Source organism: Battus philenor, unplaced genomic scaffold, assembly GCF_028537555.1.
Source record: "Battus philenor isolate CCGP_79_NKW_IND1 unplaced genomic scaffold, ilBatPhil1.0.hap1 SCAF_10, whole genome shotgun sequence".
Taxonomy (NCBI): Eukaryota; Metazoa; Arthropoda; class Insecta; order Lepidoptera; family Papilionidae; genus Battus; species Battus philenor.
In genome coordinates, this window is record NW_027181662.1 from 5,239,374 (window position 1) to 5,256,474 (window position 17,101).

The 17,101-nt window shown below is 31.1% G+C and overlaps 1 protein-coding gene across 1 annotated transcript; it reads right to left on the reverse strand.

Moving 5' to 3' along the window:
- Positions 1-363: 363 nt before the first annotated feature.
- On the reverse strand, positions 364-16,963 carry LOC137926779 (eclosion hormone-like). The gene is made up of 4 exons (XM_068770481.1): positions 16,876-16,963; positions 4,950-5,026; positions 4,825-4,831; positions 364-539 (listed from the first exon to the last, which is right to left on the reverse strand). The coding sequence occupies exons 1-4, from the start codon at positions 16,961-16,963 to the stop codon at positions 364-366; spliced, it is 348 nt and encodes a 115-aa protein (XP_068626582.1).
- Positions 16,964-17,101: the final 138 nt, after the last annotated feature.

A 17,101-nucleotide genomic window follows, 5' to 3' on the forward strand; every position in this document is an offset into this window, starting at 1 on the left:
CGTGAGAAGTAAGTCAATAGTTTATTGAAATTACACCATATAACACAGATAAAAACTGTCCTTATTGTGATCAAAACACAAAAGACCATAAAACGTGTTATCTGTGCGTGTAAATTATTTATCTTTTTTATTCGTTTTAAGTCATTGTTCGAGATATTTACTTCGAGCGAATATAATGAGTTCCTAATTATTTCTTTAAGTATATCGGAAGCAAATTGCAACGAAAAACCATTTATCAATGCCACTTAATAAATATGTTACGTCGAAGTGAAAACGCCTTAACATATAGGTAACATAATTTTTTAAAGAACTTATGTTAATGTAATATAAAATATCACATTTTGGTTCGTTGTTTGTGTCACATTAAAGTTTGTTAAGGAAAGGTGATATAGAGGCAAAGTCTTCACATTCGGGAATCTGTTTACCTTTGAACTTGATACATGATTTTGCGCAGAGAGGTCCTTCGAACCACGCGCCGAGCATCTTCTTGCATTGTGCACAATTTTCGATGCATATTTCCAAAGGATCGTAGCCAGTTGCTGTTTGGAATAAAAAAAAATAGATTAAATTATTTGGTATATAAAGAATGATTAGCTACAGCAGTAAAATTATTGAAAAAAGGCGAATGTATAGCTAATTTGCTGTCAATTATTGTATGGTATACCTTATCAAACATTCATAGTTTCAGAAATGATGAATTACGTAACAATAATATAGTAAGAAAAAGCAATTTTAAAACTCTTATAACTTATAACTCTTATACAAAATTATATGTAATAAATAACACAAAAAACTAATCAGTATTTACTATTTACCCCTGCAGACTTTGTACAACCAGAAGTTATTCACCACCATATTTCAAGAGATCACTATATCCGGGTTTTTATAAAAATCTAAGCTTTTTTATTACCAATTACACATTTTAAGTTTTTTGTTGCCATAATTTCTATTTACATTAATCAATATATTAGCACATTTTTATAACATTTATGATGATGTTAATAGAACGATGACTCGATGAAAAGATATACGGTCAGTACACAACAGTGAAGCATCATACGTGATTTTAAAATTCAAAACATTTCAGATAACTACCGTTCTTATTACTGAGAGATGTAAAATGTCTTTAGCCTATAAATTTGACTAATAGCTGTCAAATAGAAAAAGTAATAATACTATGTACCACGCACCATCATCATCATTTCCAACGTGGGACGGCTCTTGTAAGACATAGGTTTCCTCCATAGATTTAAGATGAGACTGACTGGCAGCGGTCTTCATCCCACCTTGTGTTTAAGCCTGCGCTGCGTATGCCAGACCGTGGTCTCTCTTACAGAACCTTTACGCCCTAGTGGCCATCTGTTCGAAGGGTTCTTTTTGTTTTCTTTTGGTTTTCTTTCTTTATATACATAAGACAGACCTATCTAATAATAATATTTGTTTTCAATAAAATTTTTAACGCTAAAATGGCTAACAATGACAAACATTACTCTAATTTAACTACAAAATAAAATTGTTTCCATTTATACTGTTGTTTAGTGTATTCCATTGCGAGGTTTATTCACAAATTAATTAAACTGTTCTATGTTTAACAAAGAATGCCTTTATACGTACATTTTTAAACTGAGATTGTAAAATAATAATGTTTTAGGCTACAGCCTATATAACGAGAATAAAAAATCATGTTTCGCTTTGTTATTTTTAAAGCAAAGGTAGCCATCATGGTATTTAGGTCTCAGAGTTAAATCCAGGGTCGGTTATAATTTGCAAAGATAAGCAACGGGAACAGATGGGGTAAGGCATTTAATTTTGATTAACCTGCTGGGATAGGCCTGAAATATAAAGCGGCAGAGGTTTATGATAAAACCTCTTTCATCGTGATTATGCTTAGGTATATGGTATAGTAAAATAATCCTATAAAAATCATATTACAGTTTGAAAGATTTTAAAGTACTAATAATGCTCGAGACTTCATTGCTCTACCACGAAGTTTGTTGTTGGCTCTTCTAACATCAGAGCACATTAAGAATCCTTATAGTTTTAAGTTGAAGGATGCGATTATAGAAGTGCTCAATCTTATTCTAATTGGACTATTCTGCATTATTCTATTAATGTACACACGTATATATTGTAAATTAATCTATATTGATAATAATATAGTTAAAATAAGACAATCTAAGCGATTTCAATACCGTACAGTTAAAAAAATCATCAGATTGTCTTTGAATTTAAATTGTAAATTAAATATAAACATCTTCCGATTAGAAGTTCTTATGATTTTTTAAACAAAAGCTTGATACAATTAAAACCATTAGAAAAGTTGTAAAAAAATTGTGCATGTACTTTGTGTAAATTATCATAATTAAAAAATATGTATTTTACCAATGTGAATTTTTCGAGTGAGTGTAAATGGTGATAAGAAACTGTATCTCTGAATTAAGAAACATCATTTCATTGTTTATAAATGAGTCGAATTCATTTTCGGATCCCTATCGAGGATGCCTTTGCAAACGATAAAAACAAATACCATGTCATTGTCAATTCACACGTAGTAAAAGTAATAAATTATGTCATATGCTATAAAAACCATAATTAAATGTAAACAATTCAGATCTCATTTTATTTAGAGAATTTACGCTAAAGTTAAAAACCTTTTGAGTAATAGAATAGAGAATCCACATTGTTGTCTTATTGCACTAAAATATACGTAAGTATTACTTTGTCTATTGTTAGTTCAAGTTCCTTTATTGTCAGAGTCACAGCTAAATTCGGTAAAAGCTGAGTGAAGTCACTTAATTTCAGCATGCAGTCGTAACTTAACAAACATTCATATGAGACGGTAGCTCGCGTACTATATTTGCGTTGTTAATGCAGGCTTGCGCTTGTCTCGGTGCTTAAAATTCGCAGTTGTTTTGCTTTTGATGTGCAAATATACTGCTTCATAATGATCTTGGTTAAATGTCTTAAAATTATATAATAGTAGCGTTTGCCAGGCGTAGTGAATAAATATGGTATAATTTTCTATAGTAACCTACATGTGAGTAGGCCTTCCTCTAGAACCGACGACACTGTAAAGGTCGTAGAAAGTCGTAGGATGCACTGTAAGATCGGTCATCGAGGTGTTATTAGAAGGCCTATGTCATACATTAGACGTCTATCCTGGACAAAAGCTGTTGATTGCTTGTTTGTTAGTCTACTATATTTGATTCACATCGTGAACTGAGCAATGTATTGACCAAAAAGTTTTATCACTTGCCGAGCTTGCGTCGCCGTAGCCCCGCAGGTCCTATGCATTCTAGCTTTTCGAGCTCATGGGCACCTTCAAGAAAATTTAAAGGCATGGATAGTGTACAATTTTATGTAGATGATTATTTAGTTAAAAAGAAAATAAGCTAAGTCTATGTCATCATCATCATTATCATCATGCGTTCTGAAACCAATGCCTTCTGACGAGTTTAACAAGGTCGTCTCTCCACCTCGTGGATACCCTACACGGCATATCTAGGTGCGTGGTTTCTACTCCAGAACCTTAATAGTTCATCGGTCATCAGTTATGCGCGCTATGCTTATGTACAGTAGACTAATTAATAAAAAAAATTGTTATAGCATACTTATAACAACAATAAATGTTCAATATTTAAGTGTCTTTATTCGTGGACATATTAATTTTTAAACAGCAATATAATTTAGCTATCGTATCTTGATATTAAGCTACATTCAATTTCCTAGATAAATTTGTAGAATTAATTAATAAATCTAGATAAGCGTGCGCCATCTGTTCTATCGTTATTGCGGAAGTCTTCGGAATGTGAGGAATTAGAGTGGCACAATACCGTAGTATTAGAAGAAAAACATATATAACCGGTACGGACCAGTTGTACACGCGATCGTCGAGGTGTGGAAAAAGTTGTAACCAACTAACTGTAAACGAGCTAAATGATAATATATTTATAATTGAATGATTCGCCAAATGGGTTCCAGCGATCAATCGTTTAATTTTTGTTAATATTTCTGTCAAGGCACCAGGAAAGTTTTTAAGAAGTGATAAAATTTAAAAATTGCGAGGAAAAAGTAGAACAATAATTTTTTTACAACCACAGAGTAAATTAAAACACCTGGCTGTAAGATTGACGTTTGTCATTTGACGTCAATAAAAATGCAAAACACGAGTTTTTGGATGTAATTAAATAAATTACGCGTACTATGTTTAAAATCACATTACTATGTATTGCTTAACGCAAAATTCGAGCATAGCTTTATAAATTTCGCAATTTTTTTTAAAAAATCTTCTTTAATGCACTCATAAGTATACAAACCTTGGAGGCCAAAAAGTAAAAATTTGTGTGAATAATAAAAAAAAACTACTTTAATTTTCTTAAAAAATTGGCGTCATTTAAAACAAAATACTCCTCGTATTAGGATTAAATTAATATCACGTCATTATTAATTCTTGTTTATTTTTAAGATATGATATAAATACAATATGTATATATCAATGAGGATGACTTTAATATATATAAGAGTTTTAAATAGGTTACTTTACAGCTTCTTTGTCTAAAGTTTAAAGCTTTTAAATCTATTTCCAATTATCCTTAATAAAGTTCACTTTTAAATCTTAAATTCTATTCCAATGCGACTAAAAATTTTTGGCAGTACAAAATCTGCAGGCACTGATTGTAAACTATAATTAATTTTAATATATAGTTATCCGAATTTTGAATACGCTTTTTCTCATTATATGTTACTAGTGAATAAGGTTCTATGAATAGCTCAAAAACATTTTTTTTCTGCACATGATTTGTCAGTAAATAAGGTATAAATTACCCAGTAGCTATAGGTCATTATGCAAAGCATACACTTATGGTAATGTTTACAAAAATATTATAGTTTGTTCCAACAATTTCGTTTGCTTAATTATTGTCTTTCTAAAACTTTTAATAAATATTTGCAGACGAACAAGTAAACAAGAGTTTAGAAATTATTAGAACAACCATTAATCCGGATAATATAAGAGTATGTATTTTACCTGCGTCTACGTGTATTGTTTAAATGACTTGGATTCCTATTATTACTGCACAACGGTGGTGATATGTAAGATTTACAATTAATGGTTTAAAGAACACTATGCAACCATAGACGAGCCTTATCACGTTACCAGGTATTCTCCCATTTTGTATCGTCTGTCACTAATTTTTATGCTTTGTCGTATACAAATGCTATTCGCCAATTGACATTTGATGTTTCTAATAAAAAAACAACCTTTTTCTAAACACATTGAACATTTTGTAAAATTTATAAATATAATATTAATTTTATTAATAGCTATTGCATTTTTGTAACAATGTTGTTTATACCATAAGTCTAGGTGATAAGCTTAATAGCTACATTGTTAATTGAAGGTTATGTATGTAAAAAAAGTCTATACCTAATGTTACAGTAATTATTTCACTGATAATCATTTTTATTTTATTGAACAAGCCTAGTTAAAAATTATTGTTTGAAGCGATTTTTATCTTTTTTTTATGCTACAACCGAAGCGTTTACCGAAAAATTATTGAAATGCAAAATTCGAGGCAACAATGCATTTGCGTTCTTTAATTCAAAACAAAGATTACGTCATTACAACCTTGTACTTTCAAAACAAAGCCCTTAAAAACAGCAAACAATAATAATTGTATGCCAAAGTATTTATAACTAAGCTATAGCAAAATTGCCAAGGGCTTTGGTTTTTGATCAGGTTGGATCAAAACGCCAATCGCGGAAAACATCGGACATTATATAACAAATACATGTTATTGATATAAGAAACACATAGATGTACATTAAATCAGCACTAGAAATATTTTTTTTGTATAAATAAATAGTATGTAATCATTTATAGTATAAATAATTTATTATATTTTGTTATAAAGCTTTCATAACATTAGAAACTCTTTTGTGGGCAGCTATATAAGGTTTTTCAAGACACTCTCGTGTAAAGAATATTAAGAATTTTATATAATAAACTAGCTGATCCCGCAAACATTGTTTTGCAAAAAAAAATTAAAGTTTTTAATTAACAAATGTAAGATAAGGGTTGATCGTAGAGGGGTGAAAATTTAGGTTTGTATGTATTTTTGTATGCTGTATCATAATAAAATAAAAACCAAAAAAATTGTCTAGAAATTAAAAATAAAATTTAGGGGTGGACCACCTTTATCACTTAAGGGTATGAAAAATAGATAGTAGCCGATTTTCAGACATACTGAGTACGCATGTAAAATTTGGTAAAAATCGGTCAAGCCGTTTCGGAGGAGTTCAAGTTCGAACACCGTGACACGATAATTTTATATATTAGATAAAAAAAAATTGTTAAAAAACTTTTTGATTTTTTTAATATGATATGACATATAGAATAATTCTAATAAAATTTAAAAGATTCTTTAAGTGATTATAAATCAAGGGAATTATCTACTTAGATCAGAGCGCATTAAGAATTCTGGTAGACATGTATTTTAAGTTGAAACGTGCGAATTATAAATATAGAGTTATTTTGTCATTTTTCCCATGATATACACATGTGATTAATATGATCCAAAGTGGTATTAATATAGATAAAAATGTAGAGAAAAACTAGCATATTTAGGAAGAAATCTGGGATATTTATTGTACAACAGTATGTTTTACGGATATAATTGTGGGAACTTTGAAAGAAATGAGCTTGCAAAAGGAAATTAAAAGGAAAAAAGATTACGTAAAAGATGAAACGCATGACCCGCATGTCGGTACGTAAGCTCCTAGCGAATACTTTAAGCGATTTATTGCGCGTGGCTACGTACGTATTCGCACAAGTCTTCTTACGTATACGAGGAAGAGATAACGACCGAGGAAATATTCAAATCAAAACATACTTTGTGCGACGGAGGTTAAGTATTATTTATGAAACACATTTAGATAACGTCACAAAACCGGGGCTCACTGTGTATTCTAGCTAATAGAATACATTAAGATCATACTACCACTCGTAACTTTGGTCCGACATTTATATGTAAATTTACATGCAGGAAGATTCTTTTTAAATCTTCCACGTGTGACCTGTAGTTGATCTGCCACTACTACATATAGTTTTTCTAAATAATTTTTCTTAAAACCTTTTTTTAAAAAACTTTACCAATAAAGATGCTTTTACACTCTTAGATTAAGTCTATCAAATTTAATTAAAGCGTATGTGTTCAAATAATATCAATAATATAATTCGGTTGAAGAATATTGACATATAAAAAGTCTTTTTCGCATGGTTTGGTCTATCAAATTCCATTAAAGCGGCTGTATTCAAATAATGTCTATAAAAAATCAGTTCAGTAATATTTATCTATGAAGAGACTTTTTCACACGGCGTTGGTCTATACAACCCCAATAGAACGACTGTGTATAAATACTACTAATAAATAGTTAGAAAATACGTTTAACAATAATTTTACTGTCAGCGTCCGTTTTGCGCCAATCCCAATGAATTGACAGTATGTAAACTTTTTTTTTATTTAGCCTTTTACACTCGGCAATAGTAAGATACGATTTATAATATATTGATTATGTTTAAACAGTTTTACTAAAGAATTTCATTTTACTAATCTTTACGTATAACATATACTTACAAAGTCATATATTTTCAATTTATTACTAATTATTCATAATCGTTGTTCGCTTTGTTTGTTTCAATTTTAATGTTTTTTCTTTGTTAAATTATAGTTGTACTGGTAATATGAGATTAACTTACTCAAGTAAAACCACTAGAGCGCTAAGCTTCGAAACGTGTCTTTAAATCGTATTAAACATAGCAGGTTAAATACTATTTCGTCCTATATTTTGTAAAGGTGAAGGCAAGGTTAGACGGTTTTGGTCCAGTTTAACGCTATTATCAACCTAGTTATATAACTACTGTACCTGAATGTTAATTAACTTTTGACATGTAGACTTCTATGTACCTTGTGTGACGTAATTTCGAAATGGATCATATACGAGAAAATGAGGTGTTTAGGTATCGAAGTTAATGGGATTTTGGGCAATTGGTTTTCTTCTCTGATATATTATCACTACATGTATTAAAGATTAAAAGATAAGCCTCATACTGAAATAAGTAAAGCAGTGTTCACAGAGAAAAATATGGCGCAGATCGAGATCTTTTGAAAATATATTCTTGTAGAGTAAACTCATATTTTTGTTGCTTGAAACGTTGACGTAATCATGACGACAGCTGGATGTAGATATTTAAATATGTATGTAGATATTCACAAGTATTTATATTATGTAGTAGCCATTAGTATATTTATATAAGCTGTTTAATTGATTCTTTTCCTTCCCAATTTGATTTTATTCTTTTATTTTATTTTTCGTGTTTTATGGTATTAACTTGTTTTACCTACCCTTATTAATTTATCTTTGCACTGCCTAAACGGTTAACTGGCAGAAAATGCCTTTGGCATTAAATTAGTTGTTATATAAAATTGTACAAAAAGTTTTTAAATAAATAAATAATTCGTAAACTCCTTTAGTTAAAAAGTAATTATTGGGGTTAGTAGAGCATATTTTAGTCTTTTTTATGGTTATAAATAACATTTCATAGATACAGAGTTGTTGCCTGTACCGCTGTTATGTTTGGTTCTCTGAAGACGTTTTTTTAATGTTAGTTGACTGTAACAAGATTATTCCAAACTCTTGTATCGGTTATGTGTTTTAATTGTTGAAATAATGTTGGTGTCAGCTAGCTCTGACGTCACGCCTTTTAAGAATTATTACTGTAGCTATTTCACCAGCATATTCATTTTTAATGATTTATTTACATTATTTTTAACTTTAGGTCATTTATAGTAATCGCATGCGGTAATAGGCGAATATAATTATTAAAATATAATTATTGAGACGTATCATATCAAGTATCAACGCTTTGTGTCAAATAATTATTTTCTTATAGGGTAACCACCTATTCTTTATTTTTGATACTTGAAAATATTTTTATATTTTTTGTTCTTGACCGATATAGTAACCTTGAGCATAGCTCAACGGTAGACAATTGAGACTTGCGATTGTAGGTTGCGAGTTTGATTCCCGAGAAACAATCCTATAAAATTCATACTTTGTGCTTTTATTTAGAATTAACACTACTCACACAACAAGTTTCCAGAAGATGGGCAGCAGCGTTCTTTATATACTATAATATCCCACCGTGATTGCTAACCCATGCCAGGCAATTATGGTACATTCCCTCATAGATATCTTTGGGTGAAGCATATGCCTTACAGTGGGAGTCTATCGGCTGAAACTACGATCTGAGTTCTTTCCTATAATCAAGGTCATTGTCCTTATTCCAGTACCAACTTTTCTGCATTCGAAACTTCTAGCATCGGGAAATTTGGGGTTTGTTCAGTTATGGCTTTTTAGATTCGACCATCATGAAATTGAGCCACCTTGGAATCCTTAAATATTTCAATAATTGTTTTATTACATACTCAACAATATAAAACTAATATATTTTTGAGTGTATTAGTTAGCAATATTAAATAGACCTATAGAGATAATAGATATCTAATATTTAATTTTCTAGTTACTTGTATATATATTTTTGTATAAAATTTTTCATGTGAAATATAAAAAGAAAACGGAATGACGTGAGTACAGTTCTACTTTGGTAGTCGAGTTTCGAACGCGCAAAATGTCACTAGTCCGGCGACTCCGTGATCATATAGACGAATGTTGTAAATGTTACGACATACATATATTATTGCATATATAGCGACGAATATTAATGCAATATCATTGTTTGATTCGCAAAGGTTTCATGAATTAGAATTTACTAATTAATTTGAATCTAAAACATTACTTGATAGTTCGTAAGTACTTTTGCATGGCGAGTGAAGAGTGAGGTCAAGTGTAAGCCGGTGAGGTAGAATTGTGTAACAATACGCCTCGGCGAAAGTGAACCAGCCATTTCGCGGATTGGGGTCATTGCCTCGATTGGCGCGAGTCTTCGACGAGTCATTAATGCTGACTACATCATCGTCAAAACGAGGCGTAGCTTGAACTGATGAAAAAACCTTTGCGAGTGAGACACGCGTGCGCTATTAAAGGCTCTGTATATATAAATTGAGATTATATATATATCAATAACTAAATCAACAGAAATGAAGTAAAAATTTATTTATCCGTGTTTTAAATTTTCATTCGCATTTTTCATTTTATTGAGATACAGAAAATAAGCAGCAATTGAGGTGAATAAAATACATAAAGATATTAAACTTGGTACATATAGATGCAAAGCATATGCTTCCCCAAAAGATCATCAAGATGGCCGGTCTCACACTAACCGCATCCAGGGACTTCTAGCGACCTCAGCTATGTCGTCGGTGTAACCACTAAAGGGCTTATTTAATTTAGATCTATCTAATTCGGTTCATTTCATTTTACATTTTCATGTTAAGTAATTTTTGTATTCGCATAGCAATATATTAGGCATATTATATTTTAAACTATAACAATTTATAAATGCAATACTACAACTAACTAATAATATATAATATATGTCTTCACGCCTTTTATTTTCTTTCTATGTAATATCGTAAATGTAACTTGATTTATATTTTATGTTCCTTTCACTTAGTTAATGTTGTATGAAATTTTTTCATAATAATTTCATAAAATAAATAATAGAGTATTGGTATTAATATTATTTTGCGCACAAGGATCTCTAAAAGTAGACGCTTTTGCAATTCGTATTACTAGTGGCCAGTGATGTCCTTAAAGCAAATAAGCACGCGTGTGAAATATTAACTCGCGTTGTCAAAATTGTACATTATGTTTGCCATAGTAAAGGTCACACTAGCTTTTCTGGAACATTAATATTTTCATGATTGTATTTAGTTCACACATTTTTGACTCAGTACAGGAATTCTATTTTGTTAATAAAAAAAAAAAACGTCTGTTTAAAAAGTTTTTTACGTGGAGTTTTGAGCCATATTGTTGTTTCAGCTCATAGACGCCTACTGCAAGGCTTAGGTTTCGCTCAAAGATATCTATGGGTGATACACCATAATTGTCACTCTTGGAAGGTAGGTTGGATATCGCAATTTGGTATGATGGTACGCAGAGGACGCTGTTCCCTATCCTCTGGAAACTTGTTTGTGAGCGGTGGCAATCCTATGTAATTAACGTACTTTGTGAATTATATATAATTTACAGAATTATATATAATTCACACAGTACATTATTCCATTCCGGGAATCGAACGCGCAACCTTCGATGGCACGTTATAACCCTCCACCGCTGGGCTACCAGAGCTCGCTAGTAACGTAACTATCAAAACTCCCATAAAATCTATATTTATGTAATTTCATGTGTACATTAAATTATATTTAAATACTTGTGTATTAGTTATTGGATTACACCGCATTCATATATTAAGTAATTAAATATTTTTTCTGTAACATTTACACATGCTTATTTAGTATATTTGCACTATTCTGGGTTGTCTGGTATAAAATGTCTATACGACATGAAATTCACTACTAGACAATATGTAAAGAGTCAATAAGTAAAATAAGTTTATCGTAGCACTGCAATATAGCACTGAATGTGTGGCTTCGTACATATTTTAAGCTGTGTTATTCTTTTAATAACACAGGATATCCTAAGAGAATGCAAAATTAGATCCAAGCTCGGTGATATGAATTATAGTTATATATATATACATAACAAACTACTATTTGTAATAAATACACTGCGCGGTTTTGTAATAGTTTAGTGACTGTTATTTATTATATATATGCCGGCGTGAACATATTGTTAAATCGTTATATTGTTGAAAAATAATTATTGTGATTTAAATATATCTTGTAACCACTTTATAGTTAAAGTTATTTTATGAGGCTAGACGAATATTGTAAGTTTATTGGTGATTGTAGGTAACGAAAACGGCGACATGGTTCTATTTCTCATTAGAATCGCTGAAGAATTCATATCTCTTTTAGTTGTAAATCGAATTTAAGACGATTCTCTTAAATTGACATCACCCTTTAAAAAAATATAACTGTCGCTTTTTCTCTGGTATGTAGTTAATTTGAACATTTAAAAACACTTTTCAATTTTTTTTAATAATTAATCGTATAGAAGTGAATAGTAGAATTCATTAGCAACTATTTCACAAAATATTTTTAAGTATTTTATACACTTTATTGACGGATACCTAATATGATAGAACCTTGCAGGTGTCGTCAAATCTATTATGTCTTTGTATGTCAACGTAATGTGCTTTATTCTGTTATACTCTATAAAAATAATGACGTTGCTTCAACTGACAACCGTTAAGAAATTTTGTGACGAAACTTTTATGCCTGGAATCATTACCACTCGTATCACAGAAGAAAAATAAACACAATCGCTTTTCTTAGAGCAAAATGTCTCCGGTTCATGTAATTTCGATTCAGCAACGTGAGAATGTTTAGCCAGCAATTTTATAAGTGGTTGGCAAGGCCCCAGAAAGTGGATGCGTTAAGTTTCGTATGATATTACTTCTGGCGCGACATTTTGTATACAAAACTCGAATTCTAGAATTAATGTGATTGTAGTTTTTGAAACCAATTAATAGTCGAAGCTTAAAGCTAGTAACAAGCCTAAAAGTAAAGATCTACTTGTCGTAGAAGACGATGTGTGAAAGCTTTATGTTAACGAATATTGTGGGCGTATTTATGGTCTACTTGACCAATTAAATTAAAAGGCTGTGTTCATATTGACTATTTAAAATAAAAACATACAAAAAGTACGAACGCTCACTCTATTTTTTAGCAATCTACTTGATAGATAGGCAAGTTTAAGTTAATTGACAAAGATAAGCCATCATTTCCGTAACGCCATGATAATACCAATATCAGCATGATAATTTCAGTCATAGGACGTCCACTGCAGCACCGAGGCCTATTCGCGTTTGAATTGCATTGAACCACTGTAACTAGCCGATATCTTTGAAAATATGCCTTCAACAGTTCACCAGAATATAAACTATATAACGCGAAACGAACTGATTAGTAACAGGGTGCTGGTGGATAATGATAGGATTGTTACTGCTCATAAATAAATTTCCGGAGAATGGGTAGCAGCACCCTCTGCGTACCATGATATCACACTGCGATTAACCTGCCTACCAAGCGTAGCGATTGTGGTATATATCCTATAGATATCTGTAAGGGTTGCCTACGCCTTGCAATAGTAAGTTAAAAAAATAACGGCTACGGCATGCTAGTTAGTTTATGCTTTTCATAAGATTTTCATTTGTGTATCAGAAGGATATATTTATAAATTTTTGTAAATACATTTTTATATTTATATTTAGTTTTTATATTACGTTACAAGTTTTTATTTTAGAATTTTATTGTGTTACTTTAGAATTAATCCAGTAACATTATTAACAACGGTTTTTTCAAACCAAACAGTTATGATGTTTATTATAATTTTTTTTAGAGTATATTTCATGACAGGCGTAGGCTTCTCGGTGCTACCGACGAGGTATTAATAATAATATCTACGATTATCATTCAGATTGTGTCTAAAATGTTCAAAAGTGTACTTTATGTGAAATTTATTTTAAATTATACAAAAGGATATAGGTATATACCCTGCTTAAATTAACATTTTGATAGTCATGTGACGACCGCCGAAATATCTAACATAAAGGCCGCCCGGAACACAGGATGCATTCAGCGAACGAGCTTGTCGGGGCTGACGGCGAGACTCCAAAAAGTTGCAGGTGAGATAATTAAAACAATAAAGTTAAGTGGGTTCTATTGGCGATCCCTCGTTTTATTGCATCTTTTACTACGGCTGGCAGGCGGTGATCTCAAATAAAGCATGGACTACAAACAAGGTTCGTCTATACACCTTTATTGTTTCTTTATCTCACCTCCTTACTTGGGTCGACCTGTATAGTCTGCTTGCGGTATTCAAAGATGGGTCTGGAGGAAGGCAGGGTAATTCGTCCTACCTCTCGGGACGATAACGAAGTGATAGTCGACACGCTTCCAGGTGTCGAAGTAAAGCAGTGTTCGCGGAGTTCTAGTCTAGTGTTAGCATAGTTATGAAATTGTGCGCAAATATTAAATATTCATCCTTTACTATGTTTAAGTTCGGCGCTGTGAATAAAGATTCTTTGGAGTACAAGTGGCATTTTAATTCGAGCCCAACCCAGCCCATATTTAAACTACTTGAAATCTTTTATTGCTTTCTTTATATTATTGTTTAATTATTTTCATTGACCAATATATAATACGAAGCAAGCCAGACGAGCCTAATGTTATTGAAACTAAAAACAGATTGGGCTACATAAAGCCATACTTCAATTTAAAGCTATGGGGACTTCAAAGAAGCGGATCTAAGAAGAGCGTACAACAAACCAAGACTGGGATTTTTTAAAATCACTTTAACAATAACCATCTAAATACAACCGCAGAGCAAATTATCATATGGTTTTGTATCTAAGGTTACGTTAATGTTTTGTATATTGTAAAATCGTACATAGTTGTACATGAAAGAACTACTAATTTTTTGAAGATTAGAGATAGGTATATAAAAATTGATCATTTTTACGAAATTAAAATCCTTTTTCTTCATTTTTATGTATTTTTATTATTCAGTCATTTTGTCTAGCAATAAGATGAGGCCATTATCTTCGTCTAGAAACTTTTTTGTTACAGTAATGAATAAATTCATTATTCAGTGCGACAAAATGTATACTGGAAGGCTTTTAGGTTATTATTAATTTAAGTATTTCATAAGGCTCACTAATGCGATATTCAAGAAGGCTTCTTGGGAAAAAATGAATAGACGATTCTTTTACCATTACGTACGGTTTAAATGCATTAATATTTTAACTTTAATCTTAAATTGTACAAAATAATTGTTATAGTTATGTAATGTGGTTTGCCAGAAGCAGTGAGTCATTCTTTCTTTCTTAGTTATCAATAATCAATTCGCACCTAGAAACGACCTGTCTAAGACATAGTAAAGTTTATTTAATACTATCTAATTAACATAATTAAAAGTCACTGTAGTTTTCTTTTTAATTTTCCTAGTTTCTGCGTTATTTTCTAATTTTATTTTTCATAACAACCTGCTAAAGATAAATGAAAACGTTAAAGATATTATCGAGTTAAAGTTAGTTTGTTAAAAGTATATGAAAGATTTTTACAAATGGATTTTTACAAATATATCATTACGATATCCCCGCAACCGTTATATTTACGACTTGAAGTATTGTAATAATATTTATTTTAATGATTAGACCTTAGCGAAGAAAGGATTTTACGAATTTCCACCAACCACGGGGGCTAAGAGGTTGTACGTTAAAAATGCATATTTTTTAAATTATAGCTTCTACAGGTATATAATTTTCGGGCATGTTAGAAATGATTGAGAATAGATTTTATGAAATTACACCTACAAAAGGCGGGGGACAGCTAGTATATATATGAGATATCTATATACAGACTTATCTTGACATTTCTGGTACTACACATTTTAGAAAATCTAAATTTAGTAAGAATCTTTCTTTTGCAAATTTCCGGTCAGCGTAGAATAAATTTATAAAAATTCTACTAGCAAGATCTGTTAAGGGGCGGTCATTAATTTCGCGAAGTGGGCGTGGGATAGCTGGTAAAAATTATATATAAATAAACTAGGTTTGCAAAATGCTCACTATTTAAGGGTAGTAAATATTGGTACCATTTTGAGTGACTTCTTGTTTCGTAGAGTATTATGGTAACAAAGTTCATTGTAGGTGTCGCGGGAAGATTGCTATTTAAAACTTCATCGGTTTTCAAGTAGTTGAGCTGAAGACGCTTTGTCTGAACCTCTTTACGTTTGCTATATTCAAAGGCACCCTGGGAGGTCTCAGTCGAAATTGGTCTCTACCAGTTGCTAATATCAATCAAAGAATTATCTGTTTTATTACCAAAAGAGGAATGTTTTACCAGTCTTCTAACTATGAGTACAACATTTCCATCTTTATTTCGAGCTAGGTATACGCCGCCAGCTTCGCGTGAGGAAAATATAAGAGTTGAAGTCTAAAAATACATTCATTAATAAACGTCCCCTCAAATATTCTTGTAGGTGGTTTTCATAAAATAGTTTTATGCTGACCATTAACTTAGTTGTAGGAATATCCCCCCACATTTTAAGTCTCTAAGGTTTATAGTTCCAGAAAAGAACGAAAAAAGGTGGCAGTCTCGTCTATATTTGGCATGAAAATATAGCCGTTATTGTTTTTCTTTAAATACATTTAAGGTTATTATAGCTATATACTATTATAACTATATTTGTACAAATTTCTTACAGGAAAGTTATAATTTCCAGAACTCTATTTAAATTTGAAAACTCGATAAATTAATCACAAAGTCACGCGGTAAATGTTGCATCAATGCTGAAAATCCGTATTTACGTGACCAATTGTATGCGGCCTGTTCCAGTGTTAAAAAATCAACAGCATGTAATTACGCACTAGAAAAAACAACTTCAATTTTTTTATTGAAAAAAGGTTTACGATTAACATTACGTTCAAATAACAATATTTTATTTAAAAAGACTCGTATTGATTATTTAGAGCTAAGGTATGACAATATCTGTCGGGTCAACTAAATAAAAATTATTTTAATTCAAGCAGAATAATTTAAGTAGGAAATGTGATTATATTTTATATTACGTTCACTTTATATCGGTATGAAATAAGAACGTATAAAATATAATTCCGTATGTCAAAAACCTTGTCAAATTGGTGAAACTTTTAGTTCCGCTATTATAATCAGCTTCCTTAATGTTAATACAAAATGTTTTACCTAATTAAATGTGTAAAATGCTCACCGATCGCAGGGTTGCCTTTGGTGTGTCTCATGCTGCAACTCAACACCATGACGGAGAGAATGGTAATGATACTACACGTGCTGGCCATTGTACGTTCTGTAATCAAATCTTTTGTGATGTAGAAATCCTTTGTATATATCCTTTTAAAATTCGAGAATATTATTGAATAATTAGCTACTAGGTATTGATGGTGCAGGATATTACCTTGTAATTATTGTGTATGTTT